General features: G+C 41.9%; 1 protein-coding gene across 2 annotated transcripts in view; it reads right to left on the bottom strand.

The window, feature by feature from the left end:
* The window catches only part of GAB2 (GRB2 associated binding protein 2), a 172,387-nt gene that overhangs the window by 9,946 nt on the left and 139,307 nt on the right, over nucleotides 1–23,134 (bottom strand). For both annotated transcript variants that reach the window (XM_029207340.1, XM_029207341.1), the window contains one exon: nucleotides 14,986–15,229. In XM_029207340.1, coding sequence (XP_029063173.1) covers nucleotides 14,986–15,229 — 244 coding nt within the window. The remainder of the gene's footprint in view (nucleotides 1–14,985; nucleotides 15,230–23,134) is intronic.

Raw genomic sequence — 23,134 nt, 5'->3', positions numbered from 1 at the left:
TCCATCTGGTTCTGAAACTCCACAACCCTTTGGGTGTATTAGCCGGGTTTCCAAACTGGATTCTGTGTCCTGCGTAGGTGCCTTAGGAAATTAGAAGGTGATGTTCTGAGCAAGTAGAGATTCAGGTCTGCTTTTCTCTTACAGTATGATTCTTCACAGGATTCCATTTGGCGGAAATAAAGGAATCACTATTCTAGAACTATCATTTAGTGGTGATTCTCAGCTTTTTGGAGGCTATATCCCTCTTTAAGAATCTGATAAAAAGCTCTTGGCACTTCTCACCAGAATAAGGCAAGTCTCACATACATACAAATTTGCATGCTATCTCTAAGGGGGGTGGGCAGCTCTTAACCCACCGAGGCCAATCCATGGAACTTGGGTCTTATACAAGCTCTCTCAGCTCATGGGGAGCTTGTTATTTGTGGATGTGGCCACCAGATGGTGATAGAAAATAAGGCCCATCAGCTTAGAAAGAGGAAGGGAAACAGGTGTCTAAGCAGCCAAGCTCTCTCTTGTGTAAACTTGCATCCTTGATGGCTAGGACTTCCATTTCCGTCCCCAAACCTTCCGCGGCCCTCCTCTCTGGTCCTCCGTATTCTCTCTCCCTTCCTATTTCATTCCACACGCATGACCAAGGCGACAGGCATGGCCTAGGTCATTGAACATCTAGCCTTTCGATAACGAAGTGCCTGAAGCAGAGGACCAGGGAGCCAATGGTAGACATAAGGTGTTCACATTGTTCACATCTGTCCGTTTGTCTTTGGTGCCTTTCATTTTGTCTTTTGGAATTTCCAATGCTGGTGGATGCCCTATCTGGATTTGTTCATTTAAAAAACATTTACGGATGTCCTACTTTCCACCTGGGCCAGGCACAATGGATACAGAGAAGCCTCCTGCCCTGGGGGAGCGGGCACAGTGGTAGAGGAGTTGACACGCATGCAAATCTTTTTTTTTTTTTTAATAAATTTATTTATTTATTTTTGGCTGCATCGGGTCTTCGTTGCTGCGCGCGGGCTTTTCTCTAGTTGTGGTGAGTGGGGGCTACTCTTTGTTGCGGTGCGTGGGCTTCTCATTGCAGTGGGCTTCTCTTGTTGCGGAGCACGGGCTCTAGGCACGCAGTCTGCAGTAGTTGTGGCTCGCGGGCTCTAGAGCGCGGGCTCAGCAGTTGTGGCGCACGGGCTTAGCTGCTCCGCGGCATGTGGGATCTTCCCGGACCAGGGATCGAACCCATGTCCCCTGCATTGGCAGGCAGATCCTTAACCATTGCGCCACCAGGGAAGTCCCTTTGCCTGCCAGTCTTACACTCAAGCCAGTGAGTAAGCGGCTGTTGACAGATTTATACCAACCCTCCCTGGTGGTGGTGGTACAGAATGTCAGGGGAGGCCTCTCCAAAGATGTCACCTCTAGCTGACTCCGGCAACTGGCCTGGCATAAGGCAAGAGAAGGGAAAAGGTGTTCCAGTTAGAGGGACACAGAAGTAGAACACAATCTGGCAAGTTCAAGGAACCGCAAGCTGCTCAGGCTGGAGCAAGTGCCTTAGGAGGCGCGGCTGAGAGATGACCGTGGAGGGGCCAGGCCTGGGCTGATGAGAATGGGAGTCCTTGAAAGATTTTAAGGTGGTGCAGGGGTGGGGAGAGCACTGCAGGTATACTGCAGTCACCTTAAGCATATGCAAGAGTGAACTCATCACCGTCCTCCTGACGCTCCAGTCTGGGAAAGGCACCAGCCACTCAAGCCGAGACCTGGAGTCACCTTATGATTTCTCACTCAGTAACCACATCAGGTCCTATTGAACGCACCCCAGTTCAGGTCCTCCTGATTTTCTCCTGCAATAACGAAAGGGGTAATAACTCGTCTCCCGACCGTCAGCCTAGGACCTCTCTGATCCTCTTTATCCCGCTCACATTTACTTTCTTAACTTCCCAGCTTAACCATTTTCAAAACTGCCTCAATGCCTTTAGGACCGAGTCATATTCCAACACCAACTCACCTCTCCAATCTCTCCTCCCCAGTTCCCCTTCCCACTCTAGGGTCCACTCAGTCAGCTGCCCAGGTGTTCCCGTATGCCCCAGGCAGTCAGGCCCCCGTGCCTTGTTGTGCTGTTTGCTCTGTCTGGAAGGCCTCTTACTCCAGTCTGGCGAGCTCATACTCAGCTCAAATGGCACATCTTCTGAAGCTGTTTCTTACATCCTCTACCTCCCAGCGCAAGCAATCACTTGCTCAACTCTGTTCCTGGAGCAGGCGGCGACTGTTATCTGTGTTACGCACCGTTGTTACTTATCTCCTCCATCAGACTGTGATTTCCTCGAGGAAAGAAGAAACTGTGTCTTATTCATTTCTCTCATCTGCACCGGGATCAGTGCTTGTCACAGAGTAAACAGTGAATAAATGTTTGTTGAATAAACAAGCAAATGAATGTATAAAGAAAGAAAGAAAGAGAAGCGTTGGTGCTGCTGTGCCCTTTCCTGAGCTTGGCCTGAACCCTCTGGAACAGCAGATTGAAACCCCTCCTCTTCAGAACACATGAGCTCATGTCCCAACCTCCCGCTGTCATGGCATCTCCTCTCCAGTCACAGAACTACTCGCTCATCCCTAAACACTCTCCCTGAGCTCCAGCCCTGGGCTTGCATAATTTACCTTTCTCTGGAATGTTTCCCTGATACACCAAAATCTTACACAAAGCGCCAAAGAAGCCTTTTTGCTCCACGATGGTGTTTTAGGTCCTCTAAGTCTCCTTGTCACTTTACTCACCACTCCTCCTTTGCTCCCACAGCACTCTGCTTCCATCACAGCACTCATCTTGTGTGAAATCTATTTGGGTCTGTGTCTTTCCACTCCTACCTGACCCTGTGCTTCTAGAAGGCAGGGCACCATATCCTGTCCCCTGGCATAGTTCCTGGCATGTGGTAGATGATACCGATGCACGCTGAGGGGGACTGACCATTACTTCAAGAGTCAGGTGAAAGGAGTTGAACAAGGGAAACAAACTTGCCCAAAGGTATACACTTGGACGGTAGCAGAACTGGTTCCAGCACCCAGGTCCCTGGACTCCCTGCCTAAAACCCACACGGCTACAGTGCGCTCCCTTTGGACAAGAATCAAGAGGGGGAATTCTGAGCACTTAGAAGTCCTGCGGCCTTTACTGCTTTCACGTAGGCCTTTACTGAGGCCTGTGACACCATGATGTGCTGAGTTGCTTTCTGGGACAGATACCTGGAAGCAGTGGATTTGGAGAAAGGTTTCTCTTCCAGGGCTCTGGGCTGACAGAGGCCTCATAAAATGAGCACAGTACTGTACCAGGAACATCACATGTGATGTAGCTTTTAATCCTCCTGACAGTTCTGAGAGACAGGTATTACCCTCACACATCCGGTAAGGAGAAACGATAAATGGCAGACATGGTGCCAGAAGATACTCGAACACAAGTGTATAGGGGAGCTCCCTGGGGGCAGAGAGAAGTTTGGGAGAAAATGCTCCCCCAAGCCCAGCAGCTTTTCCTTTCCATTCCTGGCTCCCAGCTGCTCCCAGAGCCCCAGGTGGATGGGGCTATCACACCACCACTTGTACATGCTTTGGTTTTAATATCAACCCAAACCTCTCTCTTGGCTGTTAGGAATGCTTTCCTAGTTCTTCCCAGCCACTTTATTTTGTACATTTTCTCATGTTATGGTAACATACTACACCACAATTTCACTCCTTCCACTCTACAAGATGCCAAGTACCTTATAACAATAAAGGGCCAGTTTAATTTTTTTCCTGCTATTTTTTAAAATTGGAGTATAATTGAATGCTTGTAAGTAAATTAGCCACCATTTAGAGTTCTGTACCTGTCACTGGCAATCCTAAGAGGTCATTTGGACCATCCTTCTGTATCTGACTCATTCCAAATGGATCCTTCCTGTGAGGGAAGAAAACTCAGAAAATTCTGTCCCACAATCTCTAAGAGGTGAGGTGATCTTTGTATCTCAAACTCTTCTGGCTGCAATATTGAGCCTGCGTTCTCTCTGTGGTTACAGAGAGAAGCTGTATATGTGAAATTAAATGAAGGTAAAAGCTGTATATTCTGCCTTTGGTCAATCAAAGCCACTGGGAGAATGAGCCTTAGAAATGATTAATCACAGGTAAGTTCTCCATGGACATTTCTGATTTTACTTTTTACCCCCTATCTTTCTGTAGAATAGTGCTTGCTGCAGGGTCAGTGATGCTTTCATTCTGGAATTTCGTTACTTGAAATTTCACTTTCCTCAACCCTCACCAGAATTATGGCTTTCCAGGGCATGTGACCCACCACACACCACAACACATCACACGTTACAGGTTTAACAGCCTCCTTGAAATAAGAAGACAGAGATTGGCTAGAATCTAGCTAGAGGGCAAAAATAAATCTAGTGAAACTACTTTGTTTTCAAAAACAAAAAAGATTCTGCTTGTCTTGACAGTGTCATTCAAAACTCCTTCTATTGGCAATAGTTACTATTCTGAATTATTAGTTACTTTAGCTCAGTGGAAGAGCTGGAGTTTGAGAACTGAAGTCGTTTTAACCAGAATACATACTATCTGGTACTTGAAGAAATATTAGTGGCTAGTAGTATAGTAAGAGTAAGAATAAAAAAGTCATGGTTTTATCTCTAAGATGTTTCATTTGTTGTAACTATATCAGGATCCCTCATGGATGTAGAAGGGGATAGACAGAAGGCTGGTATTATTGGCCTCAGTAAATACTATTTCACTACAATCATCAGGCATATTTATGTCTACGCTAGGCAGAGATGAATGAGCTGGTTCTCTCTCAAAGTCCCTACTCAAAAGTAACCCTGTAAGATTATTTTGGATCAAATGAGGTAACTAATATAAAAGTGCTTTGTAAACTGTAAAGCATTATTCCTTTTTCCAGAGTACCTAGTGTGTAATGTGAATGTCAGAAGCAGTGCATGGATAAGGCCCATCCACATACTTTGCCAGCACTTGGCATTGCTAGTCTTTTTTGTTTTCGCCATTCCAGGGGAGACGAAGCAAAACCTCACTGAGGTTTTAATGTGCATTTCCATGATGTTTCAGCATCTTTTCGTGAGCTTATTGGTCATTCTTATATCTATTTTTTTTTGTGAAGTGTCTGTTCAAATCTTTTGCCCATTTAAAACAAAAGTTGGTTGCATGTCTTCTTACTGACTTGTAATAGCTCTTTATATATTCTACAAATAACTCCTTTGTCAGATATGTGTTTTGAATATTTTCTCACATTTGGTGACTTGCCATTTGGTTTTCTTAATGGGATCTTTTGAAGAGCAAGTCTTAACTTTGATAAAAACTACTTTATCATTTTTTTTCTTTTATGATTCCTGCTTTTTAAATCCTATATAAGAATCTTTGTTTACCCCAAGATCACAGAGGTGTTTTCTTCTATAAGTTTCACAGTGTTAGACTTTACATTTAGGTCTCTGATACTTTTGAGTTAACTTTTGAGTAGTGTGATATGAAGTAAAGGTTTTTAAAAGAATTCTTATATGTTTTGTTTATGGTTCCCTTTGCTTTGCAAAAGCTTTTGAGTTTAATTAGGTCCCATTTGTTTTTTATTTTTATTTCCATTACTCTGGGAGATGGATAGAAGAAGACATTGCATGCACCCCAATGTTCATTGCAGCACTGTTTACAACAGCCAAGACACTGAAGTAACCTAAATGTCCACTGACAGATGAATGGATAAAGATGTGGTGCATATACACAATGGAATACTACTCAGCCATTAAAAATAATGAAGTAATGCCATTTGCAGTAACATGGATGGACCTAGAGACTGTCATACTGAGTGAAGTAACTCAGACAGAGAATGAAAAGTATCATGATATCGCTTACATGTGTAATCTAAAAAAAAATGATACAAATGAACTCATTTATGAAACAGAAACAGACTCACAGGCTTAGAGAATGAATTTATGGTCACCGGTGGGGAAGGGCTGGGGGAAAGACAGACTAGGAGTTTGGGACTGACATGTACACACTCTATATTTAAAATAACCAACCAGGACCTACTGTACAACACAGGGAAACTGTGATCAATATTCTGTAATAACCTAAAATGGGAAAATAACTTGAAAAAGAATAAATACATGTATATGTATAACGGAATCACTTTGCTGTACACCTGAAACACAACATTATACTCCAATATAAAATAAAAATTTAAAAAATTCTTATATGGATATCCACTTGTTGAAAAGACTTTCATTTCCCTATTGGCACCTTTGTCAAAATCATACATATCTTTTCTCATTCTACCCCCTAGATTCACTAATCTGTTCTAGTGATCTGTATGTTTACCCTTTCATCAATACAACACTGTCTTGTCTAACCGTAGTCTGACAGAAAGTCTTGAAATCAGGTAGTATAAGCACTCTAACTTTTTTTTTTAGATCTCTTTGGCTATTCACATTTTTTTAAACATCTCTATTGGAGTATAATTGCTTTACAATGGTGTGTTAGTTTCTGCTTTATAACAAAGTGAATCAGCTATACATACACATACATCCCCATATCTCCTCCCTCTTGCGTCTCCCTCCCACCCTCCCTACCCCCCCCCCCAAGGTGGTCACAAAGCACCCAGCTGATCTCCCTGTGCTATGTGGTTGCTTCTCACTAGCTATATATTTTACATTTGGTAGTGTATATATGTCCATGCCACTCTCTCTGGCTATTCACATTTTAGCATATTTTGCATTTTCACGTAAATTTTACAATTGACTTATCAATTTCTATGAAAAAGCTAGGTGGGATTTCTATTTGGATTGCATTGAATCTACAGATTAATTTGGGAAGAATTGCCATTTTAATAATATTGGGTCTTCCAATTCATAACTGTAGTATATTATGACTCTCCATATTTAGGTCTTTAATTTCCCTCAGCAATGTTAGATAGTGATTTCAGTGAAGAGATCTTGCATGTCTTTTGTTAAATTTATTACTAACTAGTCCATTTGGGGGGCATCATTATATAGAGAATTTTTTAAAGTTCATTTTCCCAATTTTTCGAGGCTAGTATGTAAAAATTAAGTTTTGTATAATAATCTTTTATCCTGTGACCTTGCTAAATTCCCTTATTAATTCTAGTATTTTCTATATTCTTCAGGATTTTTTATATAAACAATCATGTTACCTGCAAATAGAGACAGTGTTACATCTTCCTTTCTGATATTTGTGCCTTTTATATTTTTCTTGTTCCCTTATTGAACTGGCTAGGATTTCTAGTACACTAGTGAATAGAAGTGGTGAGAGCAGGTATTCTCTCCTTGTCTCCAATATTAGGGGAATATGTTTACTATTTCTCCATTAGGTATGATATTAGCTGTAGGTTATCCTTTGAAGTCTGTTATTAGTTTGAGAAAGTTCTTCTCTATTCACAGTTTGCTAAGAAATATTTTTTGTGAAGAGGTATTAAGTTTTGTCAAATACTTTCTTAGCATCTATTGAGGTGATGATTATATGATTTTTCTCCTTTATTTATCTTAATGTGATGAATTATATCAGTTGGTTTTTGAATGTCAAACCAACCTTGTATTCCTGGGATGAACATTACTTTGTCATGGTGTCTTATCCCTAATGATGTATACAAACATATATATTCCCTAATATATATTATCCCTAAAATACACACACACATTTTAAATAAATATATATATATATATTTTGTTGTTGTTGTTGGATTTGTTTTCTAATACTTTTTTTTTTTTTTTTTACGTGGGCCTCTCACTGTTGTGGCCTCTCCCGTTGCGGAGCACAGGCTCCGGACGTGCAGGCTCAGCGGCCATAGCTCATGGGCCCAGCCGCTCCGCGGCATGTGGGATCTTCCCGGACCAGGGCATGAACCCGTGTCCCCTGCATCGGCAGGCGGACTCTCAACAACTGCGCCACGGAAGCCCTCTAATACTTTTTTGTAGAAAAAAAGAATTTCTGTATCTATCATCACAGGGAATAATGCTTTGTAATTCTCTTTCTCATAATCTTTGTCTGGTTTTGGTAGTAGAGTTATGTTGGTTATATACAAATGAGTTGCAAAACGATTCCTTCCTCTTATGTTTCCTAAAAAGAATTTGGGTAATATTTGTACAATTTTGTTTGAATATTTGACAGAATTAACCAGTAAACCACCTAGCTCTCTAGGTATTTACCCAAGAGATATGAAACAAATGTCCATACAGGATTTGTCAGTGACTGTTTATGTACAAATGCATCTTAATTTGTAATAGCCGAAACTGGAAACGACCCAACTGCCCATCAACATGTGACTGGATACGTAAGTTGTGATAGAAAGATACATTGAATTACTCCTCAGCAATAAACAGGAAAAACTAATGATGCATGCAACATGCATGAATGCCAAAAGCATTATGCTGACTGAAAGGAGTCAGAAAAAATAGTGATACTCTATGATTCCATTCAAGTAAAATTCCAAAAAATGAAAACTAATGTAGTGACAGAAAGACTGTCAGTGGTTTCTGAGGAATATGGTAGAAGGAAGGACACATTACAAAGGGGCATGAGGCCATTTTATATATATGGCATTGCCTGTACTTCTATTACCCTTCAAAAATTATTTAAAAAAAAAAATCCTAGAATTGAAAAATGAATTAAAAAAACTATCCAGGGCTTCCCTGGTGGCGCAGTGGTTGAGAGGCCGCCTGCCGGTACAGGGGACGTGGGTTCGTGCCCTGGTCTGGGAAGATCCCACATGCCGCGGAGCGGCTGGGCCCGTGAGCCATGGCCGCTGAGCCTGCGCGTCCTGAGCCTGTGCTCCACAACGGGAGAGGCCCCAGCAGTGAGAGGCCCGCGTACCGCAAAAAAACAAAACAAAGCAAAACAAAACTATCCAAACTGAGCACAGAAAGGAAAAAGGATAGGAAAAAAAAAAAAGAATAGTATCGGTGACATGTAGGTAAGTTTCAAGTGGTCTAGCATATGAGTAACTGAAGTTTCATATGATCCTCAAAGGAAAGGAGAGACAAAATGGGGCAGAAGCAATAGAGGTAGAAATTTTGCTGGACTGAATCAAAAATATCAACACACAGAATCAGACAGGCAAGTGAACCCCAAACATAGTAAATATAAAGAAAAACACACATTAGGAATATCACATTCAAACGGCTGAAAAAAGATAAAGAAAAAAACTTAAATCAGTCAGAGGCCCAAATAGCCAAAACAATCTTAAAAAAGAAGAACAAAGTTAAAGGTCTCACACTTCCTGATTTCAAAACTTATTACAAACCTCCAGTAACTAAAGCAGTGTGGTACTGGCATAAAGATGGACATATAGACAAAGGGAACAGAATACAGAGTCCAGAAATAAACCCTCAATGATTTTCAGTAAAGATGCTAAGACCATGGGAAAGATCTTTTCCACAGCAAAGTACAATCTTTTCAACAAACAGTTTTGGGAAAATTAGATATACACATGCAGAAAAATGAAGTTGGATCTTTACCTTATACTGTATGCAAAACTTAATGCAAAATGGATCAAAGACCTAAATGTAAGAGCTAAAACAATAAAACTCTTAGAAGACAACAGGGGAAAATCTTCTTGAAATTGGATTTGGCCATGATTTCTTATGTATGAAATAAAAAACACAGGTGACCCCACATGCCGCGGAGCGGCTGGGAGCGTGAGCCATGGCCACTGAGCCTGCGCATCTGGAGCCTGTGCTCCGCAATGGGAGAGGCCACAACAGTGAGAGGCCCACGTACCGCAAAAAAAAAAAACCACAGGTGACCAAAGTAAAAAGAGATAAATTGGATTACATCAAAATTAAAACCATTTCTGTGCATCAAAGGACACAATCAACAGAGTGAAAAGGCAGTCTTTAGAATGGGGGAAATATTTGCAAATCATGTATCTCATAAGGGGTTAATGTTCACAACATATAAAGAACTTTTACAACTCAACAATAACAAAAGACTCTGATAGTAAATGGGCAAAGGACCTGAGTAGACATTTCTCCAAAAATGATACACCAATTGGCAACAAATACCTGAAAAGATGCTGACTATCACTGATCATTAGGGAAATGCAAATGCAAACTACAATGAGATGCTACCTCACACCCATTTAGGATGGCTACTATCAAGAGACCAGAAAATAACAAGTGTTGGCAAGAAGGTGGAGAAACTAGAACCCTTGTGCACTGTTGTAAAATGGTGTAACCACTATGGAAAACAGTATGGCAATTCCTCAAAAAGCGACAATAGAATTACCGTATGACCCAGCAATTCTACTTCTGGGTATATACCTCAAATAACTGAAAGCAGAGTCCTGAAGAGTATTTATAAACCCATGTTCACAGCAGCGTTATTCACAATAGCCAAAAGGTGGAAGTAACCCAAGGGTCTAACAATGGATGAACAGATAAACAAAATGTGGAATATACATGTAATGAAATATTTATTCAGCCTTAAAAGGGAAGAAAATCCTGACACATGCCACAATGCAGATGAACCTTGAGGACTGCGCAAAAAGACAACTACTGTATGATTCCACTTAAATGAGTTACCTAGAGAAGTCAAATTCATACAGATAAGTAGAATGGAGGTTATCAGGGGCTAGGGGGAAGGTGAAATGGGGAGTTGTTTAAGAGTGGAGAGTTTAAATTTTGAGAGTTGAAAAGAGTTCTAGAGATTGGTTGCATAACAATGTGAAAGTACTTAATACTACTGAACTGTACACTTAAAAATGGTTAAGATGGTACATTTTATATTATGTGTATTTTACCACAATTTTTTTTAAAAGAAGAGAAAAAAAAATCATTCAGAGGAAGAAAGATACATTACATACAGGAGAATAAGAATAAAAAGAACAGCTGACCTGTCATCGGAAACAATGAAGGTCAGAAGACTATAGAATGGCATCTTTTAGAATGCCGAAATAAAACCATCATTCCAGAATTTTATACCCAGCAAAAATATCTCTAAAAAATAAAGGTGAAATAAAGGTATTTCCACATAAATGAAAGCTGGGAAAATCTGTTACCAGGGACTCACATGGCCAAAAATGGTAAAGGAAGCTCTTCCTTTACCAGAAGAGCGCTTCCTTTACCAGAAATAAAAACGGATAAAAACCCCACTAGATAATGTTTAATATTTGCTTTCAGCACTCATACGTATTTTAAACATGGGAGGAAAAAAACAGTATCTTATAATTATGCAGATATTTACTATTTCTGCTGCTCTTTCTTCGTTCCTGATCTTAGTTTCCTTCTGGTACTTCTTTGCTTTAGCCTTATTATTTCTTTAAGTCAGATCTCTTGGAAATTCTCTTATTTACCTTTCATCTGAGAGTGTCTTAATTTTGTTTTCATTCCTGAAGGAATACTTTTGCAGAATATAGACTTCTGGGTTGATAAGAGTTTCTTTTTCTTTCCATTAATTTCAAGTGTGTTTGTTTTCCTTTATCATATGGAATACTGTTATAAAATGGGCTTTTAAACCTGTGTGTAGTAGTTGCAACATTAGTTATATTGGGGTTGGCATCTGTGCTCTCCCTTGAGAATTGGTTTGCTGGCTCTCTGTAGGCTGAGACATTTCGGATTATATTTGAATGTTGTGTAGACTCTCGGTTCTTTTATCATCCTCTGCAGAATGCTGATTTGGTTTTTGCAGGCAATCAATATGGTCAGGTTCAACCTGTAACTTCTGTTTCTCCTCTGTGTGTGGTAGTGAAAATCTCAGTTTAGTTCACAAAGCTCTGGTTATGCTGATCTGAGTCTGTCCCACACATAGGTAGCTCAAGGTGAGCCTGAGACTTGTGTGGGTTTATACCCAGAATCAGGAATTGCCTTCACTAGCTCTCTCCACACTGGGATACTCCACTCCTTTCCAGTCCCCAAAGGGCTCCTTTTCTGGTTCCTCTAACCAGAAAGATGAGGTTTTTATTAGAGTTTCAGCAGTCTGCCCCACTGTGCTGCTTTGTGATGGAGCCCACTCTCAGGACAAATCCACCAGAGACAGAAGATTTACCTGTGTACTCACATCTCCCAAGTTTTGCTCCCCTCCATAATCTGCTTCCTTTCTTTTTCTTTACAGAGTCTTTGCGTAATTATATTTTGCCCAGAGTTTTTATCTGTAATTAGTGGGAGGGACAGAAGCCTGTGGTGGCTTCTGCCACCATAGCGGAACTGGAACTCCTAAGTTCTTTTTCAAAGTTTCTATCTCTTTCCTAAATTTCACCATCTCTTTACTCATTATCCACCCCCTCTTCCCACCATAGATTAAAGCAAGTAACACAACTATTTTAAAGTCTTTGTATGCTAGCTCCAAAAACTGGGTTGATTTTAACTTGTTTCTATGACCTGAGCTCTCTAGGACTATAGGTCAACTTTTACAGTTTCTTCACATGTCCAGCAATTTCTCATTGTATACTGACATTTGGGATGATATGTTATAGAAATTTCCTTCATAGCAAAAGCCATGTAAATTGAATCTCGCTAAATGTGGGTCCCTTGTTTTAAGAGTCAAATCAGTCCTGCTTTTTGATTGCTCTTCAGTGCCTTTGAACAGGATTTTAAAATGTTTTGTCCAGAGTTTATAATTGTTACAGTATGTTTAGTATCATGCATGCTACTTCACCATTACCAAGAACTACATAATCCTTCTAGACTGAAGAAAACTTCCTTCCCGCCCTCCTTTCCTGCTTGGAATTCTACACACACTGTTTGAACTTACTATTTTTTAAAATCTCCCTGAGATCCTGCTCATCACCCTCTCGCTCCCACACCCACACAAGTAAAAACAAAGACACAGAGAAAAGCACAACTTGATCAAGGCCCTACAATTAAGCTGCTTCCCCAGACGTAGATAAATTCTGTCTCATCTATTATGTTACCTCCATAGCACAGATTTGTTCAAATATTTATTATGCACCTACTATGTGCCCTGAGTCCTGTCCCAAAGAACAGTAACATATTAATATAAAAATCCATAATACGAGGTAGAAAGTTCCAAATGCTGTGAGAAAGATCATCAAAAACTGCTATGGGAATTCAGAGAAAAATGAATTCCAGCTAGGAAGATTTAAAAGAGGTTTTACAGAGGAGGTGAGGGTACAGAGAGTGGGCCCCAGCTGCTAATTCAAGCAGAGACGTTTATATATGTGTTCACTGTTGCTTTAGCAGTACCATGGGACCGGAGGTGGTGGCAAGTTGTTAATACTATATAAAGCCTTCCACTTAAAGCGTGCTCTGCACTGACATCATCTACCGTTTCGGAGAAAGGCAGGATCTCAGGACCCACCCCAGGCCCAGTGACTCAGAGTCAGCATTTCAGCAAGACCCTCAGGTATTTCATACGCACATTAATGTTGGAGAGGCACTGATATAAAGTGCTCTGTCTTTCACTAGAATTACGACTGTAAGACCTCGCATTCTCTCCTACCAGGCAATCCTACGTGCAGTAGAAGGGGAGGCGGCACAGGAGAGCATCTGGCCATGTGTTCTGAGCACCTCCTACCTCCTGGCTACCTTAGGTATATTCTGCCATTTTATGCTCCTTAAGTAAGCCTTTGAACTAATTATTCCCACTCCGCAGATAAGGAAATTGAAGGTCAAAAAGGCTCACTATGTGGTCCAAGGTCACAAAGAGGTGGCCAAACCTGAATGTGAACCCATAACGGACTGACTGCAAAATACTTTTCACTCTGTAAAATACTTTTCATTCTACTATACTGTCTCTGGTCTGTGCTTCAGGAGAATCAGGTACTAACTAGTTCAGTGATCTTGGTTAATTCATTCTACCTTTTTAGAACTCAGCCCTTCATGTGTATGTTGATGGAAGTCGACTGAACTAGTGAAAGTTCACGGATGAATCAACGCTGCTTCAGGAAAATGGGTTTTTCAGGCAGACTTAAAATTGAGCGTTGGGAGGTTCTGTTGCATGAAAATGACTCAGAAAACCATAACCAGAACAGCACAGTGGAGAAAAAAGAATACAGGACCAGAAAGGAGAAACCTGGGTTCTAGTCCTCTCTCTGTCATTTATTAGTTGTGACTCTCAGTTTCTTCATCCATGAAATGGAGATAAATGGTCTACCCTGGCGATCTCTCAGTGTGTTTAACTGGTTTCAGTGAGATTATGCACGAAAATACTCTGTGACATGATTAATACAGCCAGTTCTCTAATTGCCTTAATTTTCGTAACACAAATTAGATATTTCTAAATTAATTCAGTAAGGAACATGATTTACAATCTGCTGGCCATGGTAGAATTGGGAACTAGCTCTGGCAAAGCCCACCAGCTCTGCACTTTTGTTTACCCTAACAATGGGAATAAAAGGTAATAAAAATATGTACAGGCTCTGTACCTGTTAGAGTTGATGGTGTTAGAAAAACAAAAACTTATTCCAGAGCAGGGAGTCCTTGCTCTAGAACTTTCTGTGATGATGAAAATGTTTTATATCTGTATTACGCAGTATGGTATCCACTAGACATGTGTGGCTACTGAGTACTTGAGATATGGCTAGTATAACTGAGGAACTTAATTTTAAATTTTATTTAATTTTAACTGATTCCAAGTTAAATAGCCACATGTGGAGAGTGGCTGCCATATGGAACTGTAGCTCTAGAGCAAAGTGAGATAAGGATTTGTTCAACAATATTAAGGTTTTATAGTTACACTCTTAGGGCCAACAAGTGCACTGGCTTTGTTTTTTTCAATTCTGAAACTCTAGCTCCTAATGCTTTTTTTTCAAATTAAACCAGAAATTTTTTTAGCATGATTTTTGATAATGGGAGGCTTCTTTGGAATCCAATTATCATTGTATAGCAACGTAGATGATACCAATAAAATGTGAAGGTTGCCTAAGCAAAAACAATGATGCTTTGTTTTATAATTATATATTTGCCCACCTGGAAAGATAAAATAGTTTACTCTTACGTATTTAAAATTAAAAAGCAGAGTCTGAAAAGTACTAGGCCCTGCGAGTGGTTGCTCAACCAACTGCTGCTTGCCTACCTTGCATTTTCTGCTCTCCGGCTTATGCACTGGTGCAAGTAGAGATACTCCTGAGGTGCACTGGTGGACAAGGCGGGCTGCACGTGGTTCGACACCGAGGGTTCAAAGGTGAACAAGGTTGGCTGGCTGGAGTGCGAAGGGGCTGAGGATTTTCGTTCTCGGAGAAGGTGCTGATTGGAGCTGCTGAACTCAGCTGGAGAAGAGCGGGGGCCGTGACTGGCTGAGGAAATGTTCCTCAGGGAGTCTGTGAAAAGGAGAAAGAGCTCTCTGAAGGGTAAAGGAAGGGAAGGTGTCCTTATCCCAAACTGGGTTGCCAGACGAGGAGAAGATACTAAGAGCAGAGGCAATGGTCCAGCCGCAGCATTCTCTTCCTCATGCACCTGCCCCGGCTCTGCCCTCCCAGAGCGCAGGGCTGTGGCTTCCAGGCTCTGGACCTCTGTACTGCTCCTGGAGGCGACTCCCTATCACAGCCTGGGCAGTATCTGCCCCACTTCCAGGAGGTGTGCCTACTCGAGGTCCAGAAGTGCGACTCTGGCTCTCGAGCAAGGCCAGCCTCTGGGGCGGTGAGGGCCACGGCCTTCCCTCTCTTTGGTGGCTCCTGCTCTCATCATCTCCCTCAAAGCTAAGCTGGCTTTGCTAAATGAAACTTTGCTTCCTGAAGACTTATTTACTGAGTCCCCGGACTGTGTGTTACTGTACTAATGACAAAAGCACATGTAATTGGAACGGTCCCTTAAGACTGGTCCCAGCTCCTCCCGCCTACCCTTCCAAGTCCTCTGAGGACGATGTTCCCCACATCTTGTACTCACCACTCTCCATCTATTGGTCTTTTTTCTCTTAACTCTTATCTTAAACTCTCGTCTGTTGTGTTAGAAAGGAAGTGAGGTATTAAAGACAGATAATAGTTTAGAGTAATACCCCCAGCCAAGGGCATTATTCATTTGGCTGGCTCTCTAAGCTTAGTCCAAATTCCTTAGCACAACATACAAGGCCTTTCACAGTCTGACCTATTTCCTGTTTCCCTCCTCCCATACCCCAGGCCTATGAAAGCTTCATCAGTCTGTGAATGCACCAGCCCCCCCCCCCCCTTTTTTTTTTTAACATCTTTATTGGAGTATAATTGCTTTACAATGGTGTGTTAGTTTCTGCTTTATAACAAAGTGAATCAGTTATACATATACATATGTTCCCATATCTCTTCCCTCTTGCGTCTCCCTCCCTCCCACCCTCCCTATGTGACAGAGCGAGAGAGTGGCATGGACATATATACACTACCGGCCCCTTTTATGATTCTTTGTTTTGGCCTATGCTGTTCCTTCTGCCTGGATTTCACTTCTCCTCCTCTGGCACTCACACACAGACTTTAAGACCCTACACGGGTACCACATTCTCTCTGAAACCTTCGTGGACTTGGCCATTCTTCTGGGTGCTAACAGCACGTGGCCCATGCTTCATTATATCCACTGTCACCCTGCTTCCTTGCCTGGCCCATGGGTTTCTAAGACAGTGACTGATGATGTTACCTCTACGGTGCCAGCATTTACCGAATAAACCCCAGGTACATACAAAGTTCTGAGCCTGTCTTTGTAGAATAAGCAAAAACATTCATTCAGCATACAATAATTCCAACAGTGAAACTTTTTTGTTCAAAAGAAAGATTTAAAGATGTAATTTCTAGTGGGAGGTAATGTTTTAGTGGTGATGATGGTGGCTTTCTATGGTTATTCAAAGCACTTCAGAGGGGACATAGTTCCCTGTTATCTGACCTATTTTAGGGCCCTTCTCATGGCCCTGGGTAGGATCCACCAGCTCATGGATGCTTTACAGCATTAATGACTCTGCAGTCTTTTCTGCTGCTGGGCAAGACAACTTCTGCCAGCGTACAGCAGGAAAAGCCACAGGCCTCTGGGGAAAAACTGTCCCATTGACAGCTGTATTGACCTCCAAAATGAATTCCCATTACAGGTCTCGTAGTGAACTGGATGTTTGTTAACAGAATCAATGGCTTCATTACTCCATTAGACCTGCAAGATGAACTCTCTAGTGGCAGAGGAGAGGGTTTGTGCTGGGGGACAGAGAAAGCCCAGCGCCGGGGATCAGCCCAAGCCGCTGCCTGAGGAGACATAGGGAAGGTGCAAGGGAAACCTCTGGTGCATTCTACACTCTCTGTGGTCTTTTGGACTCCTCTTCCACTGCCCAGCCCTTCAAGGGGGGCTTTCTCCAGGGTTCTGCCCCAGACCCTCCTACGACCGCGCTCTCACTTTGGAGACTCTCCAGGGGTACCCTGTCCACTCTCACAGCTTCAGCTATGTGATAACAGCTCACAAATCTGCATCTCTAGCTCAGTTCTCTCTCCTGGGCTCCCTGTCTTATATCCCCACCCCCACCCCCCACCTACTGAGTGTCTCCATTCAGCTGTCCCACAGGCAGGTCAAGCTCAACAATCTAAACGGAACTCCTCCTCCTGCGTCTCTAGCTCAGTGAAGTGCATCAATGTCACCATCCAGTCAGTTCCCCAAGCCGGAAACCTAGGCATCATCTGTGACTCTCCCCTGTTTCTCAGCAACCACGGCATGTCATCATGTCACTGCCTTGCTTAAAATTTGTCACTGGATCCCTGGTATCCTCAAGATGACTTACAAAGCTCTCTCTTTTAAAAACCACTTTCCTGTTTATTTCTTCAATCTTGTTTCCCACCTGTACTTCCTTGTGTTTCAAACAGAATCTCAGGAAAACACCAACCTCTTTCTCATCGCTCCATACATTAGGCTACCAATTCAGTAAGGGCAGAGATACTGTCTCTCTTGTAACAGTTTTACCCCTAGAATGAAGCCCAGTCTGTGATCCGACTCCATAATCATGTGTTGATTACACAGGAAGTACAGAGAGCATAAGTGATACTCCCTCAGTAACATCCACTGACTCCTCATTGCCTTCAGAATAAAGTCCAGGTTCCCCAATCTGACAAGAATAGCCATTTTGTCACAACCTACTTATCCTGCCTTGTCACCCAATTCATCCTTCATGTCCCCTGTGCTGAATGCTTGTGTGTCTGTATAAAGGAAGAGTGAGCTATCCTCAGCTCTAGGGCCCTCTGCCTCCAGCTCAGGCTATGGATTCAAATCTGTGACCCAGTCTGTTTACTCACAGAGCTAGAGAAATTTCACCTGAGTCTCAGTTTCCTTATTTACAAATTGACATAGGGTGGGTTTATGAGGATGAAGTGCATAGAGGGCCAAGAAAGCACTGCAGGTTGTAGGTACTCAAAATGTGTTCTAGTCACTTCTGTATCTCCGTGCCTAGAACAGTCCCAGCACATAGTGGGTGTTCATTACACTGAATTCATTGTTGAATGAATAAAAGAATTTTCCCTGGCATAAAAATCCACATATGCTTGTTTCTTGTGGTCAAAGTCAGAGAGGTTTTTCAGGTCTGTCAATAAGATGAAGTAAGGGTTAGCATGAGTTGGGCCCACAGACTCCTGGAATTCCACTCTTCTGACATAAAGCCATGTCTATGAAGCCAGTTAGCTCCATAATGGCCTGCAGCCCCAGAAAAGTTCTTTCAAAGCTGTTTGGGCACTAAATCGTGCCAAAAGCCTACCTCAGCTTGCAACTTTAAAAGACTACCTGAATTCATGTGATGATTCCTTGGTACCTTTACTGGGTTAAACAATGCCAATCCAAAATTCATGGAACCTCAGAATGTGACCTTATTTGAAAACAGCATCTTTGCAGATGTAATTCGTTAAAATGAGGTCATACCGGATTAGTGTGGAACCTACTTCAATGACTGGTGTCCTTATAAGAAAAGAGAGAAAAAGACATACAGGAAGGGGATGAAAGAGGTAGAGATTGGATAAACAATAGGTGATATATCCATACAATGGAATATTATTCAGCCATATAAGTGAATGAAATACTAATACATGCTACAACATGGATGAATCTCCAAAACATTATGCTAAGAGAAAAAAACTAGTGATAAAAGACTATAGATTACATGACTTTATTTATGTGAAATGTCTAGAATAGGAAAATCCAAAGACAGCAAGTAGACTAGTGGTTGCCTGGGGTGGGGAGCAGTAATGGAAGGTGATTGCTCATGAGTATGGTATTTCTTTTTGGGTTGATGAAAATTTTCTAAAATTAGACTGGTGATGGTTGCACAACCCTGGGAAATACTAAACCCACTGAACTATATACTTTAAAAGGGTGAATTTCATGCTATGGGAAATACATCTCAGTAAATTTATAAACACACACACAGTTTGACAGTTCCTCAAAAAGTTAAACACAGAGTCACCATATGACCCAGCAATTCCACTTCTAGGTATATACCCAAGAGAAATGAAAAAATACATCTACACAAAAACTTGTAAACAGATTTTCACAGCAGCATTACTTATAATAGCCAAAAGTAGAAACAATCCAAATGCATATAAGCTGATCGATAAAGAAAATGTGGCATAGCGTATAATGGAATATTCAGCAGTAAAAAGAATAAAGCACAGGACTTCCCTGGTGGCGCAGTGGTTGAGAGTCTGCCTGCCGATGCAGGGGACACGGGTTCGTGCCCCGGTCCGGGAGGATCCCACATGCCACGGAGCGGCTGGGCCCGTGAGCCATGGCCGCTGAGCCTGCGCGTCCAGAGCCTGTGCTCCGCGACGGGAGAGGCCACACCAGTGAGAGACCCGCGTACCGCAAAAAAAAAAAAAAAAAAAAAAAAAGAATAAAGCACAAATACATGTTATTACAACATGTACAAACCTTGACAGTACTGCGCTAAGTGAAAAGAAGCTAGATTCCATTTATATGAACTGTCTAGAAGTGGTAAATATATAGAGACAGAAAGTAGATTAGTGGTTGCTTACGGCTGGGGTGAGGATGGGGTATGGGAAGTGACTACAAATGGGTATAAGGTTTCTTTTCGGGGTCATAAAAATGTTCCCAAATTAGACTGTGATGGCGGTTGCACAGCCCTGTGAATATACTAAAAACATTGACTTGTACACTTTAATTGAGTGATATAGGGTGTGTGAATTAAAACACACACACACACACACACACACACACGCATAAGCCCTCTGCAAAGTATGAAGTGTAAAGTATATGCAAGAGATTAACAGTCATCCAGTTAAATTCATCTGACCTTTAGTTTTTCTTTATTTCTTCTCCGAAGAGAAAACTGAACACTCAGTAAATACCAAGCCCTTACTAAACTCCCTTGAGTAAGAGACATTCTCCCCTTCCTACCTTCAGTTCCCTATAACTCCTCCAACCCCGCTGTTCAGGGTTTCACCCCATAATCATAGCAAGGCAGTGGGAAGTTCAGCTAAACAGAAGGCAAGCACTCATGGTTTGGGGTGAAAAGACTCAAGCAGGTTGAAATTCCACCTCACAGTGTGTGGACCTCATGCACAGGACAGGAGTCAGGAGCCCAGGGATCCATTTCCAGCTCTGCTGTTAACTAGCTGTGAGATCATGGACAGGTCTCTCTCTGAGCTTTAGTTGCTTACCTGTCAAGATGGGAGGATAATCCCTGGCCTGCTTGTCTATCTTACTGGACTGTTGTAAAGGGCGAATGAGATAAGGATGTGAAAACAAATACATGCACTCATATAAATATTCACAGAATTTGTTGTTATTGCCTGGGTACCTTTTGAGGAAAGGAAAGAATGGTAAAGATAAAGGAGACATTAGACAATACGTGGTTGGGCTGTTTTTGGTATGTGGCCGTAAGGCTGTTGTAATGATGTGTCTTGGGTCATTAGGAAGGTCAGTTATACACAGCAAGAAGAAAACGGACATTTCCAGACTTCTGGCCTGAGCTTCGATCTCCAAGTCTAGACGAAAGATAATGCCAGAAAATGCCTGAGTCAATTTGTTTTCTTTTCAGCAGGGTTTTATTTTTTCCTCTTCTTCCTGGCTTCTTTTTAGGGCCCTACAAAATCACTCCCCTTCCTTTCCACAATCACCCCTGGGAAGCCTTCCCAGCATAAAAACACTCCTCCCACCTTCTTGCAAAACTCTAGAACAGGAAAGCTCTGAAGGATTTCAGTAGAGGAGCCCAGCCCAGCCATCCACTAGCTAGTGATAACAGGAGCAGGAAAGGGGTGGTTGGCGGGAGATTCTGGAAAAGGTGACTGGCCAAATAATGACTGGTTCCCTTATCTCAATGCCCTTTTAATCTTTATCCTTTCCCCCCCCCCCCCAAACCCCACCCCAAGCCTCAGTGGGTCTCAGAACCCGTAAAATGATAGACCAAAGTTCATGCTGGCGCCCAGGCTGGATTCAAAGCCTGGCTCTACTAACTCCTGGCTCTGGTCTTGGACAGGTTACATAAACCTCTTTGATCCTCACTTGTTCAATAGGGAGAATACATACTTTGCAGGGCTGCTGCAAGGACTGGAGGTCATTTATACAAAGCATTTAGCACAGCACCCCACCATTCTTACTGCTCCTATTCCTAGAGTACACATGGAACTGGCTGAGACCCTGAAATTGGCCAAGAGGTATGGAATTTCTTTCCAAGTCACAACTATACCTTGTATAGATGTTATACGTGGACTAATAAGAACGAAAGGGACAATACTGTCTACAATAATCACAGCTGCCATTTACTGAGCACCTACTATGTGTCTCTGGTCTACCCCGTGAGGTAGATATTATTATTACCTCCATTGGTTTTTTCTTTTGTTTTTTGGGGGGATGGAGAAACTGAAGCTCAGAGAAGTTAATAGTGAGCTCTGGGGTCACACATTTAGGAAGTGGCAGAGTCTAGATCTGAAAGAGATCTCATTGTCTTCAAAGCCAATTATTTTCACACATGTAGAGAAAAGAGTTCCTGCACAATCCCTATGAGGTGAATGGTATTAGCTTTATGGGAGGCAGAGTCAAATAACAGAATGAGGGTCTGGGTCCAGGTCTGCTGCCAACTGGTTGCGTGACCTTCGGTACATCATTTCACCTTTCTGGGCCCTGTTTTCTTTATTTATAAAAGGGAGAACTTGGATTAGACCAGGGATACACGTCAAAGTCATCTTTGGGAAATTTACGAGAACTGCTCCATGCAAGACCTAATGAGTTATATTTACACATTTAGATTCAGATCCACTGGCTTTGTTTTTAACAATCTCTGGTTCTTAATTCTGAGGCAGAGGTAGAAGGGTTGGGGTCAACTGAAAAATCAAGGGCAGAGCAAGTTCTGAAAGCCAAATGAAAGAACAAATTCTTCCCAAAATCTTTCTTGGTATCATCAAAATTCTAAATTGGAAACCATCCATGCTCTTCCTGGCCCTCCTTATCATTTGTCCACAGCCGACTCCAAAGGAACAGTGAGCAACAGAGAGAGCCTGACGTGGTTCAGAAACGTGGGAGTCCAGGTTCTAAAACTACTTTGCCACAGGGCCTTGGGCGAAACTTTTAATCTCTACATCTCCTCTGCCATGCTGTCAAATGCCAAAGAGAACACCCACCTTACAGGGTTCTTTTGAGGATTCAATGAGGTGAAATATGGGTAAATAGTTAACTATTAAATACTAAGTAAGTGGTGGTTAGTTGACAATTGTTATGTTATATCATTTATTCCTGGAAGTAGAAAGGTGGTAAAATTCTGAGGGTTCTAACTGGGGAGAAGATGATTAATGAAAGAATTTTGAAACTAATGGTGTCGGATTTTATGGGATGAGTGGTCCCCTGGAGAAAGCTAACTGAAAAGCAAGAATCAGATGGGTGGAGAACTCTAAAAACAAAAACCTGCTGACAGACTGGCTGAGTGCAAAATTGGATCAATAGATCCAGGTCATTTTAACTCACAGTCACAAGCCTAAAATTATTTAAAAAGGAATAATCCTCAAAATCCATCATTACTAAGCACACATCATTACTAGAGAATTTATTCATACACTTAGGATCAAACACAAAATGTCTTCACTCTATACAATACCTCACATAATATGGTAACTGGAGGGGAACCTAGGGTCCGATCATTATCACCACTGCCCTCCCTACTCACCCCCAAATCTCTCATTTACAGTTGGAGAAACCGTGGTCCAGAAAGGTGAGGCTACTTGTCCAAGACCACACAGTGGATCAGATGTAAACCCTGAAATGAAAACTCAGATCTCTTAGTCCAGGGGTCCTTCTGC

Source organism: Monodon monoceros, unplaced genomic scaffold (assembly GCF_005190385.1).
Source record: "Monodon monoceros isolate NGI ecotype Baffin Bay Population unplaced genomic scaffold, NGI_Narwhal_1 Super_Scaffold_7, whole genome shotgun sequence".
Lineage (NCBI taxonomy): Eukaryota > Metazoa > Chordata > Mammalia > Artiodactyla > Monodontidae > Monodon > Monodon monoceros.
This window is presented reverse-complemented; position numbering and strand designations above follow the sequence as displayed.